General features: G+C 37.8%; 1 protein-coding gene across 3 annotated transcripts in view; it reads left to right on the top strand.

The window, feature by feature from the left end:
- The window catches only part of Chuk (component of inhibitor of nuclear factor kappa B kinase complex), a 35,526-nt gene that overhangs the window by 6,544 nt on the left and 8,495 nt on the right, over nt 1-20,487 (top strand). For all 3 annotated transcript variants that reach the window (XM_063264608.1, NM_001107588.1, XM_063264605.1), the window contains exons 4-16: nt 1,197-1,266; nt 2,872-2,960; nt 3,853-3,942; nt 4,195-4,319; nt 4,509-4,616; nt 5,132-5,267; nt 10,258-10,452; nt 12,092-12,194; nt 13,021-13,144; nt 13,816-13,967; nt 16,496-16,557; nt 18,125-18,234; nt 19,358-19,407. In XM_063264608.1, coding sequence (XP_063120678.1) covers nt 1,197-1,266; nt 2,872-2,960; nt 3,853-3,942; nt 4,195-4,319; nt 4,509-4,616; nt 5,132-5,267; nt 10,258-10,452; nt 12,092-12,194; nt 13,021-13,144; nt 13,816-13,967; nt 16,496-16,557; nt 18,125-18,234; nt 19,358-19,407 — 1,414 coding nt within the window. The remainder of the gene's footprint in view (nt 1-1,196; nt 1,267-2,871; nt 2,961-3,852; nt 3,943-4,194; nt 4,320-4,508; nt 4,617-5,131; nt 5,268-10,257; nt 10,453-12,091; nt 12,195-13,020; nt 13,145-13,815; nt 13,968-16,495; nt 16,558-18,124; nt 18,235-19,357; nt 19,408-20,487) is intronic.

The raw sequence follows: 20,487 nt of genomic DNA, 5'->3' as shown, positions 1-20,487 counted from the left end.
CTAGATTTGAGTAGTGGAACAGAAATTATGACTTCCATAGCTTGAAGTACTTAATATTTGACTCCATACAGAAAATATTTGTTAATCTTTGTCTTAATGCTTTCTATTGCTGTGATAAAGACCACAGCAATAGAAACAACAGAAGCAACCTGGGAAAATTAAAGTTTCTGTATGTACCAATCCCAGCCCATCGTTGAGGAAAAGTAAGGCAGGAACTAAAGTGGCAACCATGAAGGAGCACTGCTTATTGGCTTGTTCCTCATGACTCCTTCAGCCTTCTTGCTGTTATAATCTAGGACTGCAGCCTGTCTAGGGGTGGCATTTCCCACAGTGGGCTGGGCCATGCAACATCAACTGCTAATCAAGAAAGTGACCCACAGACTTGTCTACTAGCCAGCCTGATCGGCATTGCCTCAAGTGAGCTTTCCTCCAGCTCGCGCCAAGTTGGCAAGAAAACAAAACAAAAGAACAAACAAACAAACAAAAAACCAAAACCACTAATTGCTATATACATTCTAGGTTTTTTTAATTTAATTTTATTTTTGTTTCTTTGTTTGTTGTTGTTGTTGTTGTTGTTCTTGTTCTTGTTCTTGTTGTTTTTGACACAGCATTTCACTATGGACCCCTGGTTGTCCTAAAACTCACTTTTTAGACCAGGCTGGTCTTGAGATCTGTCTGCCTCTGCCTGAGTGCTGGGATTAAAGGCATGTGCCACCATGCTTGGCCTAGAACATGCTGGTCATATTAAATAAAAATATCAACATTTGTGGGGCTTATTAAAAACTTGTCTTTTTATTATAATCACTCTTTGTATTTAATTTTAAATGTATCTCTTTATCAGCATTTTTCAATTTCAAGTGCTATTGCCCTCGTCTTTACTCCATATGAGCCTTCTCATCAAATTTATTCAACCTCAGTATGGATTTCATGATTTTTTTTTTACCCTTCTATCTCTTGTCATTGTTACAAGTAGCAAAACAGACTTTCAATGTAGCCCATGCTGGCCTTGAACTCAGGGTCCTGCCTCATCTTCCCATGTGCTGGCCTTATAGACATGCACCACTATGCCCCAATCCTTATAATTTCTGTAGCGTGACTTTTTTACTTGAGTGTCCTCTGACGGTATAGTGGTTGATGATTTCGCTGTTGCCACTCAGCAGTAATAGATGTCTTTTCTTTTCTTCTCTTCTCTTTAGCTACTCAACAAACCAGAAAATTGTTGTGGACTTAAAGAGAGCCAGATCCTTTCTTTACTGAGTGACATAGGTATGTAACTAATATTAAAGTATCATGCGATTTAATGCCCCTTTGGTCCACAGAAACTTCTGTGTACTGCTTGGAAGGGAAGGAGAACTACATATATATACTTATAGATTTTAATATCTCTGAAAAATTAGAATTATCCATTTCTTATGATGCTAATGAAAACTAGTACATTTGGCATTTGTTTTTATATGAGGGGGTTTTGTTTGTTGTTTGGTTTTGGCTATGTATTATTGTCTAATAGATGGTCCAGTGATGAGAAAAGTGGTATGAACCAACATTCATCTCATTCCCCCTCATACCTCCCCCCACACTGACATAATAGTTTGTTTATAGAGGAATTACATGTTTCAGGGATAGTTCCTCAAGTTATCTTGGAAGGAAATTCTCCTTCTAGTCAGAATTACTACTGAAAAAAATCCCTAAAATAACCATAAACTAGACCTTTAAAGAAACCTCAAAAAGCAAGAATTCATTTCCCTCTATGTTTTAGTGTTGCTTCTTTTCCTGGGTCAAGGACAGTAATATCTAGTTTAAGAATGTGATTTAGGGGGTTGGGGATTTAGCTCAGTGGTTCAGCCCTGGGTTCGGTCCCCAGCTCCGAAAAAAAGAAAAGGAAAAAAAAAGAATGTGATTTAGGTGGGAGGAAAAGACCATAAGAATTACAGGAAAAATTAATCGTTCCATTTGCTTTTAATGTTGATTCCAATAAATTAAAAGAGTATATAATATAATTTTTCCAGTGTTTATTTCATGTCATTGAACTTCTGGTGAAGAAAATCTGAACTACCCTAATGGCGGTGCAGCTGTGATAGATCGTGTAAATGTGGGGAGGTGTGGTGTGTGGTACATGGGGGCGATTGTTGGTGCACACTCACAGCATGCATCTGGAGGCAACAGCAGGATGGCAGATGTTCTCATTTCCTTAACTTGATTGTTTTGAGACAGAGTCTCTGACTAAACTAGAAGCTCCATGCTCCGACTAGGCTGGCTGACCAGCCAGTTCCTGAGATTTGCCTTTTCCTCTTTTTAACCCTGCTGGGGTTATTGTTACACAAAGTCATACTTGACTTTGTGTGTGTGTGTGTGTGTGTGTGTGTGTGTGTGTGTGTGTGTGTGTGTGTGTTGGGGGGAGGGACAAGGGTTAAACTCAGGTCCTTGGGCTTTCACGGCATTCACTTTTATCCACTGAGCCATCTCCATAATGGCTCTGGACATAATTTTTGCACCAGTGTAGATCTATAGAAATATGAGCTAAAAACTGACTGTAGCTAGACATGGTGGCACACAGCTTTTATTCTAACACTGGGAGGCAGAGATAGAAGGATCTCCATGAGATCAAGACCAGCAGGCCAGCCAGGGCTATATAGTGAGACCCTGTCTAAGGAAAGAGCTGAGGGTGCTGGAACATGCCTGCAGTCACAGCACTGGGAGGGAGAACAAGAGGATTAGGAATTAGAAGTGAAGTAATCCTTGGCTGCATAGGGGTTCCAGGCCAGACAGGGCACATGAAACTGTCTCAAAACTCTAACAATAAAAACAAAGTGTGATATGATTTTTTAAACAGTATTTTCTGTTATTTCACAATACACTTGAAATTTTGTTTAGGATCTGGGATTCGTTATTTGCATGAAAACAAAATTATACATCGAGATCTAAAACCTGAAAATATAGTGCTTCAAGATGTTGGTGGGAAGGTAGGTGAAGCCTGAAGAATGTTCATGCTTTTCGTTATAGTCTCCCTGGTACATTAAGACTTTAGAGACTTTAGTTTTCTCATTAATTATATACACATAGTACTTTATAATTCTTCTATTGTGGTCTTCACTGAATTAAACTGTAGGGTTTTTAATTCTAGACTTATTATTGTTATTGTTTTAGATACATTATTGTTGTGCTTGTTGTTATTATTTTCTGTATATGTGTACCACATATGGTGCTTGTGGAGGACACAAGAAGAAGGCACCAGAGTTCGTGGGTCTAGAATTACAGATGGCTGTGGCCATTGTGTAAGTGATTGGAATTGAGCTCAAGTTCTTTGCAAGAGCAACCAGTGCTTGTAACTGCCTGGCCAATTGTCCATCCCCTGAATGGTGGTTTTGTGGTTAGATTTTTTTTTTTTCCTTCTCTATGGAACAGTGGCTCCTTAGAGAAGCATCTGTCTTGCTCATCTCTGGACTAGGAATATTGACCTAATTGTGTAGGAAACTGCCAGAGATGAAATAACTTGGCCAAAGCTATATGGTAAGCCTGACTCTCAGTTTTTTAAAGACACTGGTAACTTTCTTTTTTAAATTATATTTATTTTATTTATTTTGCGTGCATTATAACTTGTGTTTTTAGAGCAGGACAACTTGCAGGAGCTAGTTCTCCTTCTCTCGTGTGGAACCTGGGGTTCAGACTCAGGTCATCAGCCTTGATGTCAGGTGCCTCTATCAGCTGAGCCCTCTCAGTGGTTGACCCTTTTATTTTTTGCTATCCCCTTATACATGCAAAGGAAAACAAGCTGTCACTAAACAACACCCTAACTTACCTTCCTTTTGCAGATATTTCAACAATTTAATACATAGTATATCTTATTATTCACAGATAATGCATAAAATAATTGATTTGGGTTATGCCAAAGATGTCGATCAAGGAAGTCTCTGTACATCTTTTGTGGGAACATTACAGTATTTGGTGAGACAATATTTATTTGATTTAATTATTTAAAATTCTCCTTGTTATTTCTTTTTTTTTTTTTTGGTTCTTTTTTTTTTTTTTTTTTGGAGCTGGGGACCAAACCCAGGGCCTTGTGCTTCCTAGGCAAGCGCTCTACCACTGAGCTAAAGCTAAATCCCCAGCCCCTCTCCTTGTTATTTCTTAAGTAGTTCAAAACAATAGTAGCTCTTTTCTTACGATGTCGGCACTTAAAGCAATTTCTATTTTTAGGCCCCAGAGCTCTTTGAAAATAAGCCATACACAGCCACTGTGGATTATTGGAGCTTTGGGACCATGGTGTTTGAATGTATTGCTGGATATAGGCCTTTTTTGCATCATCTGCAGCCATTTACCTGGTAAGAAATTATGAGAACTTTGGCATAATTAATGGTAATGGAAATTTTTGGGTTGTTTATTATTTTTCTCTTTCTTTCTATAGTGGTGAAATTATCTTTTTACTCAGAATTGAATGAGATCACATGGTGAGAAACCTTGAGAGTATTTGTGAGAATCAGACTGTCAACTAATATATCTTGTTTTTATAGGCATGAAAAGATTAAGAAGAAAGATCCAAAGTGTATATTTGCTTGTGAAGAGATGACCGGAGAAGTTCGGTTTAGTAGCCATTTACCTCAGCCAAACAACCTTTGTAGGTAAGTGTGGAAGATGAGATGGGTTTTGCGAGTGCTTGTCTGTTTCAGGGAGCGTTATGCAGTGTGCCAACATGAAAGCATTGTCTGTCTGTCACATGAGGCACATGCTGGCTGGGTGGAGGAGAGTGCTAAGTGTGACTGAGAAACTGAATTTTAAGTATGTAGTAAATATAAAGAGCACTGTGGTTAGTGATTATCCTGTTGGATAAGACAGATGTGCAACTGAGACTATTGCCAATCAGCGGATTGCCTTAGAAGCTAAGAAAACCCAAGGACTAAAGAATTAAATGGCTTCCCTGAAGATTGAAAGTTGAACTCAGTTTTGGATTTGCCAGGCATGAAATGGTGCAGGGACTGTGGCTGTTTTTTATTAGTGTAAGAAATTTTGTTTCTTGTCATTACATGAATTGTTTGAAAGTAAGATATAAACTGGTACCAATCAGTTGTGGCAAGGCTGTAAAGTTTTCTGTTTAATCAGATCATAATGGTAGTCACGTGGTTTTATTAATTTTCAGTTTAATAGTAGAGCCAATGGAAAGCTGGCTACAGTTGATGCTGAATTGGGACCCACAGCAGAGAGGGGGACCTATTGACCCTCCTTTGAAGCAGCCAAAATGCTTTGTGTTAATGGATAACATCCTCAACTTGAAGGTCAGTTTTAATGGGCTGCCTTTTAGAATACCTGTATTGACTTTGACAAGTTGAAAATGAACAGAAATGTATTTTATTTATCTTTTCTTGCTGTTCATTTAAAAATGGATATTGTATCCTTAGAGTGTTTAATTTATTTCTTTAGCCACGTTTTTCAGGTGTAAAAGTAACTTTTATTTGCCAGGTATATTGTTGTCTCAGAGGCTTACTGCCAAAAATCTCACCCTTTCTAGCTATTTCTGAACTCTGGCTTGCTGGTTGAACTTAACTGTTCTGGCCCAAACTCTTCTCTAAGCAGACTGATTCAAACTGGCTTCTTTCTGCTTCTGACTAAATTGTTCTGCTTGGCCTCAAACTAGCTCTGGCAATCTGTTCAACTCTTCTGGCTTCTTCTCATCCTCTGGCTTACTCTTTCTTCACCTGCAACCTCTCTTTGTAAAACTGCCTCCTCTTTTTCTCTCTCCCTCACTTTTCTGTCTGTTTTCATAAGAGTTGGACACATCCTATCTCTGTCTCATTCTGGCAAATCGTTCTCTGATTCATCACGTTGTCTGCCACAATCTTAGATGTCACTTTCCAACATGACTGCTTCCATCTACAAACTAGCTTCACTACATTGTTAGGGATTAAAGGTGTGTGTACTGAGGGCATGTCTGTCTGTATCTCAGCCAGATCAGACTTCAATCCAGAGCATGCCTGCATTCCATCTGGATCAGATAGACCTGGAAGGACTTTCGATGTGATCCCTGGCCAGAGCAGCAGTGCTGCTGGATTCAATTTCCTCTACACAGGTCTTTGGGGTTTCCCCTTATGACATTGATTGGTGTCATTACCACTTCCTTTCTGTAGATTTAATTGTACTGGATTTGGCTTGGTGAGGAAGCCTTCAATTTGGCTCTCATCTGTATCTTGAGATATAACTTGCAGTCAATGCAACATGAACTGGCTCTTCTTCTTTTTTCTTTTTTTCAGAGCTGAGGACTGAACCCAGGGCCTTGCGCTTGCTAGGCAAGCGCTCTACCACTGAGCTAAATCCCCAACCCCATGAACTGCCTCTTCTGAGAAAGCTTTTTTATTTCTATGTCCAAGAAACTAACACATTTTCCTTTTGCTTGACAAACAAGTTACATTTAAATTGATCTGCTTGTAACCAACACATGACTCGTACCTACATCTCTTAACCTCTCCCTCCTCAGTCAGGACCATCTTGTCACCCATTGCTGCTCATGACTCTAAACTCTTTGTCTGTATTTCTGCTTTGACACATGCTATCCTTCTGCCAGGATGGTCTATACTTTGCACATTTCACCTATGTTGATTAGTATATCTTCAGTTACTTTTTCCTTAGGTAGTCTCTGTCACACAGTTAGTCACTTAATATTTTCTATGTTCTCTAAGTATTTCTCACCTTGTATTTGCAACTTTATACTTAGATTTTCTTTCTCAGTGCTGTTTTATTATTTTTTGTTTATTATTGATTTATATAACATATTCATATTTATTTTCATATTTCTACATTATATATTACATTTTATATATTATATATACATTTATATGTAGAAATACACATTTATATATAAGTATATAAAATATAATATATACCTATATGAATAAATTATTGTATAAAATATAGTATATATAAAATTTATAACAAGGGTTGGGGATTTAGCTCAGTGGTAGAGCGCTTGCCTGGCAAGCGCAAGGCCCTGGGTTCGGTCCCCAGCTCTGAAAAAAAGAAAAAAAATTTATAACAAAATATAAATATATTAAAATAAATTATGTATATTTATACAATAAATATTTATAATGATTTACTGATTAATTTGTTTATTAATAGTTGTATGTGCTGGCATTCAGTACCGAGAGAGCATGCATCGAGTTTTCAGTGTACATCTAATGATGTAAATGAGAGGTACAGATAGTTCTGTTATTACTATTTGCTTGGAAACAACTCCATTTGCAATCATTTATTACTGACTATATAGCAGAACTTCTTACACATTTATTACATTTTGTCTGAGAAATTTTTCCCTGGCTAGAAAATGTAGGTATATACAGCACATATGGAATCAGACATTTACTCCTGAGGAATTTTATTTTAAAATGTTTCTTTGATATACCTATACAATTTTACCTTTTATCAAATGTGAAAAGTGTATCTATTAATGAAATGGATGTGCTGACTTATTTTTACATAGAGTCTTGGCTGAGCATTTGATTTTATAGAGTTCAGCAATCAGCAGTCTTTAGAGTTGATTTTATTATGGTCATGGCTGAGAATGCATCTTCATATGAGTGTTCAGTAGAAAGTGACAGATGTAGACTGAGGAAAATTGCAGAACTAGAAATCCTGTCCTAATCCCAAGCCAAAATTCATTTAATAATTTTTTTTTTTTGGTTCTTTTTTTTTTTTTTTTTTTTTCCGGAGCTGGGGACCGAACCCAGGGCCTTGCGCTTCCTAGGCAAGCGCTCTACCACTGAGCTAAATCCCCAACCCCCCATTAAATAATTTTTTAAAATATTTTTAAAAATCTAAAGTTTATAGTAAGTACATTCTAAACATGATAATTTGATACTTACCTGATGAGGAATAATGGAAGGAAAACATTAAAAATCTTTGTTTTCTCTAATAAACCATTATGCTTTTTTATAAGAACAGAAGATTATGTGTACAGTAAAAGATGCTGCAGTCCAAGAAGCAGTCATTCGCTTCATGTCAAAGGAGGCAGGCACATTTTTATGTTCAGAAGCAAGGCTCCAGTGACGTCACACAGTGTGACACTAATGGGTACTGCTGAGAATGCTGTGAAGCAATTATGCATTTGATTTTGTATTAAAGGTTGTTATGCATTAAAAAAATGCACATTTGGGGGTGGAGAGATGGCTCAGTGGTTAAGAACATTGACTGTTCTTCCAGAGGTTCTCAGTTCAATTCCCAGCACCCACATGGTGGCTCACAGCCATCTGTAATGGGATCTGACACCCTCTTCTGGTGTGTCTGAAGACAGCTATAGTGTATTCATATAAATAAAACAAATCTTTAGAAAAAAGAAAAGAAAACACTTTAGAGAGTCTAAAATAGTGTATGCCTTAGGTGCTGGAGAGATGGCTCAGCAGTTAAAGAATTGTGTCATTCTTACAGAGGACCCCAATTGTATTCTCAGCATCTACATTGGAGATCTTACAAACCACCTGTAACTCCAGAAGGCAGAGGCAGACAGATCTCTTTGAGTTCAAAGTCAGTCTGGTGTGCAGGTCTAAATAGCAAGTCCCATGCCATCTGCCTCTGCCTTCTGGGTGTTGGAATTAAAGGGGTGTGCTACCATGCATAGCATAAAGGTTTTCTTTTTAAATGATTTTTTTATCCCCTTTGTGCTCCTAATGTAACTGTCCCGAGTCCTTCCTTTATTTTGTTTGTATATTACTTTTTCATCTTCCCGAGTGAGGTAACCCAGTCAAAAAGAACACTCATGATAAGTACTCACTGATTAAGTGACTGTTAGGGAAAAAGCTCAGAATACCCATGATATACCTCACAGACAATATGAAGCTCAAGAAGAAGGAAGACCAAGTGTGGATGCTTCAGTCCTACTTCTAAGGGGGAACAAAATAATCACAGGAGGTAGAGGGTAGAAAGGTCTTGGGAGGGAGAGAGGATGGGGAAAGGAGAAAACGGGGGCAGGGTCAGGTGCGGAAGGAAATGGGAGAGATGTATGGGGGGAGGGTCGGGAAATTGAACCGAAGTGTGTAGCAATGAGGGATGGGGGGTTGGGGACAGCCACCAGAACGTCTCAGACACCAGGAAAGCAAAGGGCTCTCAGGACCCAACAGGGAGGACATTAGCTGAAATACTTTTTCATTTTTAGGCAGTCTGTATATAGATATATAGAGAGATTTTTTTCTATTACCATTAATTGTGTCAAAATTCTGATCTATTTCTCTCACAGTGCATTTAAGTGAGCATGAGACTGTTTTCTTGTCCAACATTGGACCCTTAGGCAGATTACCACCCCATGATTTGGTTGCTTTAGGAGAATAATTATACTTTTTCCTGTTGAAAAAGAAACCCATGTCTTCTATTAGATGACTGTTTCTTGAGGCAACATCAAGTAGTTAAGATTTCAGACCCAAGCTCTACCATTCATCAGTTGTATGGTCCCTAACAAACTACCTTCTTAGAAGCCTGACTTATTCCTTTGCTAAAAAGGAAATCAGAGGCTCTAAGTATAGGAATGTCATATGTAAACTCTTTACTCTGTGCGTTTCATTTATGAGATACTTAATAAAAAGGAGTTTTTCCTTCTAGGTCTGTGATAATTGTTTGTTTGTTTCTTTCTTTCTTTCTTTCTTTCTTTCTTTCTTTCTTTCTTTCTTTCTTTCTTTCTTTTCCCTTCATTTTTTTCGGAGCTGGGGACTGAACCCAGGGCCTTGTGCTTGCTAGACAAGCGCTCTACCACTGAGCTAAATCCCCAACCCCTCTTTCTTTCTTTTTTTTTTTTTTTTTGATAATGTTTTTTGAAATAAGTTTTTAAACTAAAATTTCTATGGTTTTTTTTGTTGTTGTTGTTTTGTGCATCCCTAGAACTTTGAAGTATTATTTGATAAAACTAATATTTGCTGGACCTGGTGGTCCATGCTTTTGATCCCAGCACAGGGAGGCAGAGGCAGGAGGTTCTATGAGTTTGATGCCAGTCTGGTTTACAGTTCTAGGACAGCCAGGACAACATGGAGAAATTCTAATAAGCCAAAATGCACCTTACCCCTAAAACAACAACCAACCAGTCAAACAAAAACACCCAAACCACAACCTTGTACATCTGAGCCCAGCTCATGCACAGTGTCATTTTGTAAATATAGAAGGTTTCTTTACTCTGGAGTGAGCCTTATCTAGTACTGAAATAATTCCTGTGCTTAGATTTCCCCTTAGGTATCTTTCACAGAATTGTTTATATGATAAATGGTCAACAAACATGTCTTCTTATTTATACAGATAGTGCACATCCTAAATATGACTTCTGCAAAAATCATTTCTTTTCTGTTACCATATGATGAAAGTCTCCATTCACTACAGTCTCGAATTGAGCGTGAAACAGGAATAAATACAGGTTCTCAAGAACTTCTGTCAGAGACAGGAATTTCTCTGGATCCTCGGAAACCAGCCTCTCAATGTGTTCTAGATGGAGTGGTAAGTTCTTTGGGGGGCGTGGGTGGAGCTGGGGATCAGGGTCTTGCTAGATAGCCCAGAATGACCTCTAACTTCCAATCATCCTGCCTCGGGAAACTGAAATCATAGGCCTGAGCTGCCTGCACAGGGCTCTTTTGTTTTTAGTTGACTAGTGGTTATATTTATTTATGGATTACATTATCGTTATTCAATACATGGGTATACTGTTTAGTGATTAAACACTAAGAAAAACAATTTCTTTCCCTTGGCTATTTCCATTTCTGTGTGTTGGTACTTGCAAACTCTTTCCTTACTTACATTAAAATATATAGCTTTCTATAGACTATAATTATGCTTACGTCCTGTAGAAACTGGATAGAAATGTGATGCACACACAAGGAGCTAGGTGTGTGGTACATACCTTTGATTCTCAGCATTTGGCAGGTAGATCCCTGTGAGTCCAAGCCAGTCTGGTCTAAATAGTAGGTTCAAGGCCAGCCAGGGCTATATAGAGAGACCACGTCCCAAAAAAATGTTTCTTGTTACTTGTATTTTGTTTCCTCTTATATTATAGATGTATATATTGCTTGCCATATAATATACTCATCTCAATTGTAACTCATAGACTTTATAAAAATAAATTTAAATCAGTATAAAAATATTTCTATTCCTCATGCCCATTACTTTGTAGATTTCCATTCTACCCATCCTACTTTCTGCCTCTGTAGATTTGCATGCCTGTATGTATGTGGGTATGTTTTTGGGTAGGTGTATATGTTTATGAGAGTCTGTATGTACATGTGTGCTTATGGAGGACAAAGGTCAATGTTGGTGCCTTCCTTAACAACAATCAGGCCCTCCCATAAGCTTCATCTTACTGATAAGGCTAAGTTGGTGGAAACACCATCCCCAACTTTTTTTTAAACCGCGGGTTCTGGGGACCATTCTCGGGTCGCCATGCTTGTGTAACATTACTGATGGAACTATTTTCCCAGCTAGCATCATAGTCTCAACTTTATCAGTGGTACAGTGTGTGTAAGCATTTTTTTTTCCATTTATGTTTGACTTTTTGAAAAACAGTCTTGCTATGTAGCCCAGGCTAGTCTCCTGACCCTATCCTGTCCTGAGATTACTCTGGCACCTAATCTTTTCTTTTTGATTACCACACAGTGTTTTATTCTATGGATATAACCTTTTATATTTGTTTTTTGTTGGTGGTGTTTTTTGGGGGGGTGTTAATTGCTAAAACTAGAAAACCTTGTTATTTTGTTTTTCTTATAGCAAACAAAACAATGGTGTTTGTTATAGCATTTTATGTATATTTATATACCATACTCTTTCTTATACCTCTCATCTTGCCTTTCTTTTGCTGGTCTTCCTCTACCAGAGCAGACCCCCTCCTGCCTCGTTGTCACATGAATTCCATTGCCCTTTTCCACACCTTCTGTTTCTGTTCTTTTGGGCCTGGCAGTTATTTTTCACTTTGGCCCATGTATCTTTCTCTCCCCTAGAGTAAACCTTGGGCCCTGCGTCTGTAAAGTATTTATGAGGGCACAGGGACTTCGCTCATTGCAGCTCGAAGAAGGAAATCTGCTGCTTAAGGACTTATAAAATCTTAAGTTTTGAAGAATCTTCAAGTTTTGGTTTGTTTCTTTTTTAGAGAGGCTGTGATAGCTACATGGTTTATTTGTTTGATAAAAGTAAGACTGTATATGAAGGACCATTTGCATCCAGAAGTTTATCTGATTGTGTAAATTATATTGGTAAGTAGAGTCCAGTTACTGGCTGAACTTTAAACTTGAAATTACATGATTAGTAGATACAATCTTTTTTTAAATTTTTTTTAAATTTTTTTATTTATATGAGTACACTGTAGCTGACTTCAGACACACCAGAAGAGGGCATCAGATCCTATTACAGATGATTGTGAGCCACCATGTGGTTGCTGGGAATTGAACTCAGTTAGTGCTCTTAACCACTGAGCCATCTCTCCAGCCCCAGAGAGGATCTTTTAATGTTTTCTATATGTGGTTAAAAATGCATTTAATGTAGTTTGGGAGGTGTGAAGGTAGAGTTACATCACCATAGCTCCTTTATGCTGAAGGCCTCCCTTCCTGAGGAGGCTAGGGATCTTTAGAGAGGAGAATGAAAGCCACTATTAGTTAAGCTTACTTTTTAATTGTTCCTTTGTCATAGGTATTCAGAGCTTCACACACAGCTTTACCTATAAATTTCATGAAGTTGAGCTGGTGATTCAGGAGATAATAGCTATTTTTCAGAAACAGAAAAAAAGTGGTGGACTATGGATGAGATGGAACTTGATTTAAAACTTGAAAGAAGTAAAGAAATTTGGATTAGAGAGAAGGCGTATTCTCGACTGAAATGAAGCAAGATTAAAATAAAAGTGTACAGGAACGATCTCCAGCTCCTTGGGAGAAGTGGTTATGCCAGTCATACAGCCTTACAGCTAGTCAGTCAGTAGATTCCTTTTAGCATCTCTGGGATTAATATTTGGAAAGGAACTCACAAAGAATGAAATACAGTGTTCCTGAAAGTAGCTTACCTCCCTTAATACCGTCTTTCTTACAGTGCAAGACAGCAAGATACAGCTTCCAGTTACACAGCTTCGCAAAGTGTGGGCTGAAGCAGTGCACTATGTATCTGGGCTAAAGGAGGACTACAGCAGGCTCTTTCAGGGACAAAGAGCAGCAATGTAAGTGGGTTGGTTTCTTAAGCACAATGACATGTATATCATGTACTCAAGAATTATTCTTGCCAGGTTTCTTTGAGCAGGATTGTGTACAAAGCTTAAATATTGAGCATTAAAAATGTTTTTTTTTAAAGAATGTGTTTGTGTGCATGTGAATGGGTGCACACGTGGAAGCCGGAGGTTGATGTTGGGTAACTTTCATTTATTGTTTTCCTCCCTAAGTTTTGAGGCAGTATCTATTACTAAGTCTGGAGCTCACTGTTTGAGTTAGACTGACTAGCCAGTGAGCTCATAGGATCTGTGTGTGTATTCCCCCAAGCCTCTTAGTACTGGGGTTACACGCACACACTGCCATGTACTAACCTGAGGTACTCATGCATGCAAAGCAAGAACTTTGCCCACTGAGCTGTCACCCTGATTCTCACCAGACTTAGAGATTTCTTATTAATAGTGTAAAATCATTCAGCTGTAATGATTTAGAAGTAGTAGTTGCTTGGCAATCTTAGTTGAAGAAGGTTGTTTATCACAGATATCACAGGCAGGAAATAGGTTAGCTATTTCTAATGGATTGATAATAGAAATTTAGGTTTTGGAGTTTGGATACTATGTGTTTGTAAATTGTTATTCGATGTTTCTGAATGTTGATAATTTTGTTTTGTTTTGCTATGGCTTAGGTTAAGTCTTCTTAGATATAATGCTAACTTGACAAAAATGAAGAATACTTTGATCTCAGCATCACAGCAACTCAAAGCTAAATTGGAGTTTTTTCGCAAAAGCATTCAGCTTGACTTGGAGAGATATAGTGAGCAGATGACTTATGGGATATGTAAGTGTCTGGCTGTAATGTATTTGTAAGGAGTGTCTAGTCTCTCAAAATCATCTGCTCTTATTGTCTTGTTAACACATAGCCAGTTATTTAAATTCACATCAGAACAACACAGGGGATAACTTAAGTCATCAAACTGTTTATATTTTTAGGGTTAGCTCATTTAATTCCTTAATTGAGCAACTTATTTCATAATTGTAGTAAAATTACTTAACTCTAAAGAAGATGAATAATACAGAAGAGACAAGACTGTGAATTTTAAGTCATATTTTAAAAAGGCATACAAAGTATATACTAACATGGCTTCTTAGCAAATACTGTACTGAAATGTGTGCTTCCTCCAGTTGGGGTACTGAGATCAAGATCCTTAAGATAATGAATGGTAGGAACTCTGGGAAATGATTACGTCACAAAGGAACCTTCATGGATGAATCGTTTCCTTTAACAAAAGATTGAGAGAGAGTCCCTCTCTCTTTCTGCCATGAGAGAACACAAAAAGTAGCCATCTATGAGCCAAACCTTCTCAGATTCCAACACTGTGAGAAATAAATTTCCATGGTGTATTTGCCACCTACAGTACATTTGGTTTTGTTTTCTGGTTTCTAGTAGTGTAGCGGCTCAAACAGAATAACACAGTCAAGGGAATCTTAAATTCATTTGTTTTTCTGTTTAAAAATTATATTTATTTACATACATACATACATACATACATACATACATACATACATACAAACATATATACAATTTCCAAGCTCATGTTTATTTCTACTTCATCTGCTATGGAGTTCTAGCTACTGTTTTCTTATTGTATACAGTCTTCTGACTCAACCTTATCTTCCCTCAGATGTGTTATGGATTTATAAAAAGTTAAAATTTAAACCGAATTTGCTTACTTCTTGAAACATATCTTTTTTAAGGAAGTAGGTTCTGTTTATATTTGTATTTGACAAAGGTATGGATGTCTCAGAATATCCAGTTAGTGATCAGAAGTGTCCAGTTTGTGAATATGTTTATCTTCCAGTGCTATTCTGTGTTTGCGTATTATAGGCATTCTTGTGAATGACAAAACATAATTATTTCATTAAAGCATCTTTGACTTGTCATAGGCATACTATGCAACTGTTAACATACTGAAACAGATATAGCTGTGCTGATACTAACTTATCAGTAGAATATTTGACAGTGACTATCTTGTTACTTTTCTCTTGTAGTGAACAAGCAACTTATAAAAGAAAACATTTAATTGAGGATTTGTTTATAGTTTCAGAGGACGAGTCCATGACCAGCATGGTGATTGGCAGACAGACAGGCATGGCTCCAGATCAGTAGCTGAGTGCTTACATCTGATCCACAGGCAGGAGGCAGAGAGGGCAAGACTGGGCCTAGCATGGGTTTTCAAAACCTCAAAGTCCACTTCCACTGACATACTTCTTCCAACAAGGCCAGACCTCCTAATTATTTCTAAACAGTTCACCAGCTGGGAACCAAACAATCAAATATATAAGCCTGTGGGGGCCATTCTCATGAAACTATTACAGTGATAATTAAATTGTGGGGAAAAGCATGCATAGATTGTCTTCCTTACTTGTGAGAAAATAGAGAATATATCTTATAACAAACACGTTAGTGAGAACACTTGGAGTAGAGGGGATAGTCTTTTTATACTTTTTATAGCTTTTTATTTATTTTTACAGTAGCGGGAATTGAACCTAGACCCTTGTGTTGTTTTTGATACAAGATCTCCTTATGTAGCCTTGGGTGGCCTGGAACTGACTACAGAAACTAGGCAGGCCTTGAACTCCCAAAGATCTGTCTGCTTCTGCTTCCCAATCTGGAATTAAAACATGTTCAGCAAAACTCAAAGCCTTGTGTGCACTAGGCAACTCTTCTACTACTAAGCCACATTCCTAGCCAACATTTAACTTTTCTGAAACATGTTTATATATTGCTTTAAGATAAGTTTTTTTTTGGAGGTGAAAAATATATATTATTCTCCTAGAACTTCCATATCAGCTCTGTGGCTTAAAACAACATAGATGTAAAAGCTCAGAATTTCAAGGCTAAAATCTAAAAGTCAAGGTGCTAGCAGTGCCAGGATTCCTCTGAAACTTGCAAAAAAAGATAACTTCCTAACTCCTAGGTTACCAGCTGTGTTTAAGGTTCTTTGGCTTCTCGCTTTAGTTGTCATCTGACATTCCCCTTTGTGTTTCTGTATACCCCTTCTCCCCAAGTCTGTTCTCTCTAAGGACATTGGAAAGGAGTCACACTGTGGGAAGGGCCTAGCATAGTCCACTGTGAGTACATACATAGCTGATTGTAATTGACCTATTTCCAGGGAGGTCACCTTCTACAGTGTTGGGGCTTAGGAGTATAGGATACCTATTTGGGAAAGACACTTTCAATCCATTATGTATCTTTGATATTGATAGATACAGCAAGAAAGAAGCCAGGCTAATATTAAAGATATAATTATTTAAGAAAAAGAAGCCAATTTAGACTTGATTTATTTTTCTTTTTTCTTTTTTTAGCTTCAGAAAAAATGCTGAAAGCATGGAAAGAAATGGAAGAAAAGGCCATTCACTATTCTGAGGTAAAATCATTGGCCTCATTCTGTGCGCTCAGTGTCTCCATTAGAATTGTCTTGACTTTGACAGATAAAAAGTGTTTTTTCATTTCTGAAATTTAGACAAATATCTTGTATATTCTTTCAACAGAGAGAGGAAGGTTATGGGCTATAAAGCCAAAGGCATTGGGTCAACTTTTTAGCTTCATAAAACTTCAGTTTCTATTATATGTATACACATACACACACATATATGTATATGTATATGTATATGTATATGTATGTGTATGTGTATATGTATATGTATATGTATATGTATATATTAGGGGTAGCAGTCTTTTCTACTAGGCTTGTGCACATTAAATGGAAGTCAGTAATGATATATATCGTTAGTATTTTTCTTACTGGTGTAAGTAAGATGGCTTCACATCTAGTTTAAATTGGACAGTTCTATTTATACCTGATGTCTTCTCATAATTATCAATAGATACTGTTTCATTCTCAAAACTATATAGGATGTATACACCCTTAGTGAGATCATTCCTTAGGTGGCATATATATTCCTTTCTTCTCCTGTATGTCCATAGTCTTGTGCTGTCGCTTTCCTTGGTGCCAACTCATACTTAGACTAAGGATGAGAATAGGGCAGTTGGTATTGTGGGGCTGAACTTGGAAAAAATGGCAATGGTTTCAGTGACCACTTTGTTTTGTGAGTGGCACGTCTATTATCTTGCGTCTCCAGAGGCCAAAGCAAATCTAGTAGTTGACTGTGGTTAGAAGGGATACATAGGAGTGTTTTTATTTTATTTTAATTTATTTATTTTTTGAGACAAGGTCTCACTGTATAGCCCTAACAGGTCTGGAATTCACTCTGTAGACCAAGCTGGCTTTGACTCACAGATATACATTTGCCTGTGCTTCCTGAGTGCTGGGATTAAAAGTGTGCACCATTGCACCTAGCATAAGGTGTTTTTATATGAAAGATTGTCAGAAGGATACTAAAGCCCCCACCATGGCTGAGGAGCTATTAACAGTTATGGCTGTTGGGGGAAGAAGAGTCAGTTTTCTTTAAGGAGGGGTCCCTGGTAGTTTGACTATGTCCTGTTGTATGGCCTCACATTCATTAGTATATGATCATCACATATTGGACCCTGTGGATTATTTAAAAAAAAAAAAAAAAAAAAAGACATGACATTGGGAGGGGTGAAAGTGGGGTTAGAGGGGCAGATCTGTGAGAGTTAGGAGGAGTAGTGGGGTGTAAATACCAAAATACAGTATATGCACCTATGAAATTCTCAAAAATTTTGTAATTATTAATATTATTTAAATAGCTTTAACCAGCCTAGTATGCTGTAATACTGTAATCCCAGCCCTCAGGAAAGTAAGAGGGGAGAATTCCAGGCTCAAGAATAGCCTAGGCCATGTAATACCACTGTTCCATCAAATAAACAGATGATTAGCTTTAACAAAATTGCCTTGTTGTAGTAAAATGTTCAGTTCTACTGCTGCAACAGATCACGCTCTACCTTTAAGACCTGAACCTTGCTTTATATGGTAGTAAGCCATCATTTTCTTGGTTCATGTTATATTTTAGGTTGGTGTCATTGGATACCTTGAGGATCAAATTATGTCTTTGCACACTGAAATCATGGAGCTGCAGAAGAGCCCCTATGGGAGACGCCAGGGAGACCTGATGGAATCCCTGTAAGAATGTATCTGTGCTGTCGCTCCTGATTCTATAATTTTTTGTTTTGTTCTTCCTACTTATATCTGGGCTTTTCTTACCCCTAACTTTTTTTTTTTTTAAAACACTCATTTATTTTGTTGGGAAGAGATTTCATGCAACACATCACAGTGTACATGTAGAGGTCAAAGGACAAAACTGTGGGATGATAGTTCTCCCCTTCTACCTTGGTGGGCCCAAGAATTGAACTCAGGTTGTAAGCTTGGTTGCAAACACTTTAACCTTCTGAGCCATCTCTCCAGCCCTTAGAATATCTTAAAAGGAAGCTAATTCTTAGTCCTAGGGAGTTTGGGAAATAACTCTCTGGATTGTTATTTACTATTTAAAAGAAAATCTCCTTTGTGTGTATGTGTTTATATATTTAAATTACAAATGATTTCCCCATTTACTTTCCTTTTGGTCCAAGATATCATCTCCTAACTCCTCTGTTGATGTTAATTTCCTAAGTGTCTAGATTAGAAACTTCAGATTTTCTCCCTGATCACAAGCCATGATGTTCTCCCCATTTAAATGTTTCTGGTGCATGGGTATTATATTTGTGGTGGAAGAGTAGATCTGAAGCATATAAAAACGTTATGTTTTAGAAACTAGGGAAATGTCTTAGCACTTGCTGCTCAGGCTTGAGGACCTGAGTTTGAATTCCCCAGAACCTACATGTAAGACTAGGTGTGGTATCCTGTCTACAACCCTTGTGCTTCTACAGCAAGGGGGACATAGAAACTGGAGAGTTAGAGGAAGCACAGGCAGGAGCACACGACAGAGACCTGACTCAGGAAGCCAGCAAGGACTGACACTCGGTTTTCTTCTTACCTCCTCATATGGAATATGCAAGTGGACACAGAGACACCCACACACACAGAGACACTGTTGGGATTTATTTATTTATTTATTTATTTGCCCCAAGTTTTAGAGACTTGTATTCTCAGTTTTCAGTGAAATGCTCTGTAAAATATTCTTTGATGATCTGTACTTGCTAAAAAAAAACTGGATCTTGTTCTAATAACCAGTACTATTCAAGTCATGTATTATTAATCATTAAGTTACTTTCACATACAGAAAGGTTTTTGTTTTTCTCTTTTGTAGGGAACAGCGTGCCATTGATCTCTATAAGCAGCTAAAACACAGACCCACCGGTAAGCCACTTGAGTCACCCTCGCTGAGCAGAGTGGGTGCACTATGATGTTTTTTAACTTCATAGCAAGATCCTGTTTTGCAACATTTGTGGCATAGTAGCTCTAAATTTATAAGAATTTAAAAGATTAGAAGGGGAAAGTAATAAGGATATTAAAGTAGAAAAGTTTTAAAAGTGAAGTGAAACGAAAGTAGAGGAGAAAAAAGAAAAAAGAGGAATTTGGTATTGGATCAGTGAGTAAAGTGCTTGCTACAAAAACCCAAGTTTAGATTCCCAACACTTGCATACAAACACATACATGGTGGCACAGCTCTGTGGTCCTGCAGTACTGGGAGAGCAGAGACAGAGGGCTAAAACAGCAACCTTAGGATTCAGAGAAATACCCTATCAACAAATAGGGTGGGGTCCGTCAAGGATGATACGTGAAGGTGACCTTGGGCCTCTAATATATCCTCTCCCCAACAAAAAGGAAGAAATAGCATCACCACCACCACCACACCCAAAAAAGGGTATAATGGGAAAAATACTGCTTAACTTAGAGAGCTTGGAAACAATTCCGCACAATGGGTTCTGGGTGGGATGGGAAGAGAAGATGCTATAGTTGATGCAGAAGCAGTTTATCCCGACAAACCTTGCCTTTACCAGCACTCACATCCTTAGGGGAACAATTTATATTGAACACTGCCAAATAGAGCATTGTTGCGAGGAATGTAGGTTGGTAACCAGAAGCCTTGAATTCTAAATTGGGTGTTTTACTGAATAATCTCCAGTACATCTCCATGTTTTTATTCCCCTTTGTGTAAAACCAGTCAGAATGTAGCCTTCTAATTCAGTAAGCTTTGGCAGTGTGTTTGAGAATGTGTTCATGGAAATGCTTTGAAAACAATAAGGTAGTATATACATGCCAAACACTTTTATTTTATTTAAAATGTATTTATATTGAAGGATTACATAGGTAACAAGGGATATCTGTGCTGTGGAAGACATTTTTTATTTTAAAAGTTTTATATAGGGGTTGGGGATTTAGCTCTGGAAGAACGCTTGCCTAGCAAGCGCAAGGCCCTGGGTTCGGTACCCAGCT

Source organism: Rattus norvegicus, chromosome 1 (genome assembly GCF_036323735.1).
Source record: "Rattus norvegicus strain BN/NHsdMcwi chromosome 1, GRCr8, whole genome shotgun sequence".
Taxonomy (NCBI): domain Eukaryota; kingdom Metazoa; phylum Chordata; class Mammalia; order Rodentia; family Muridae; genus Rattus; species Rattus norvegicus.
The sequence above is the reverse complement of the archived record's forward strand: the minus strand, read 5'-3'. Positions and strand labels throughout refer to the sequence as shown.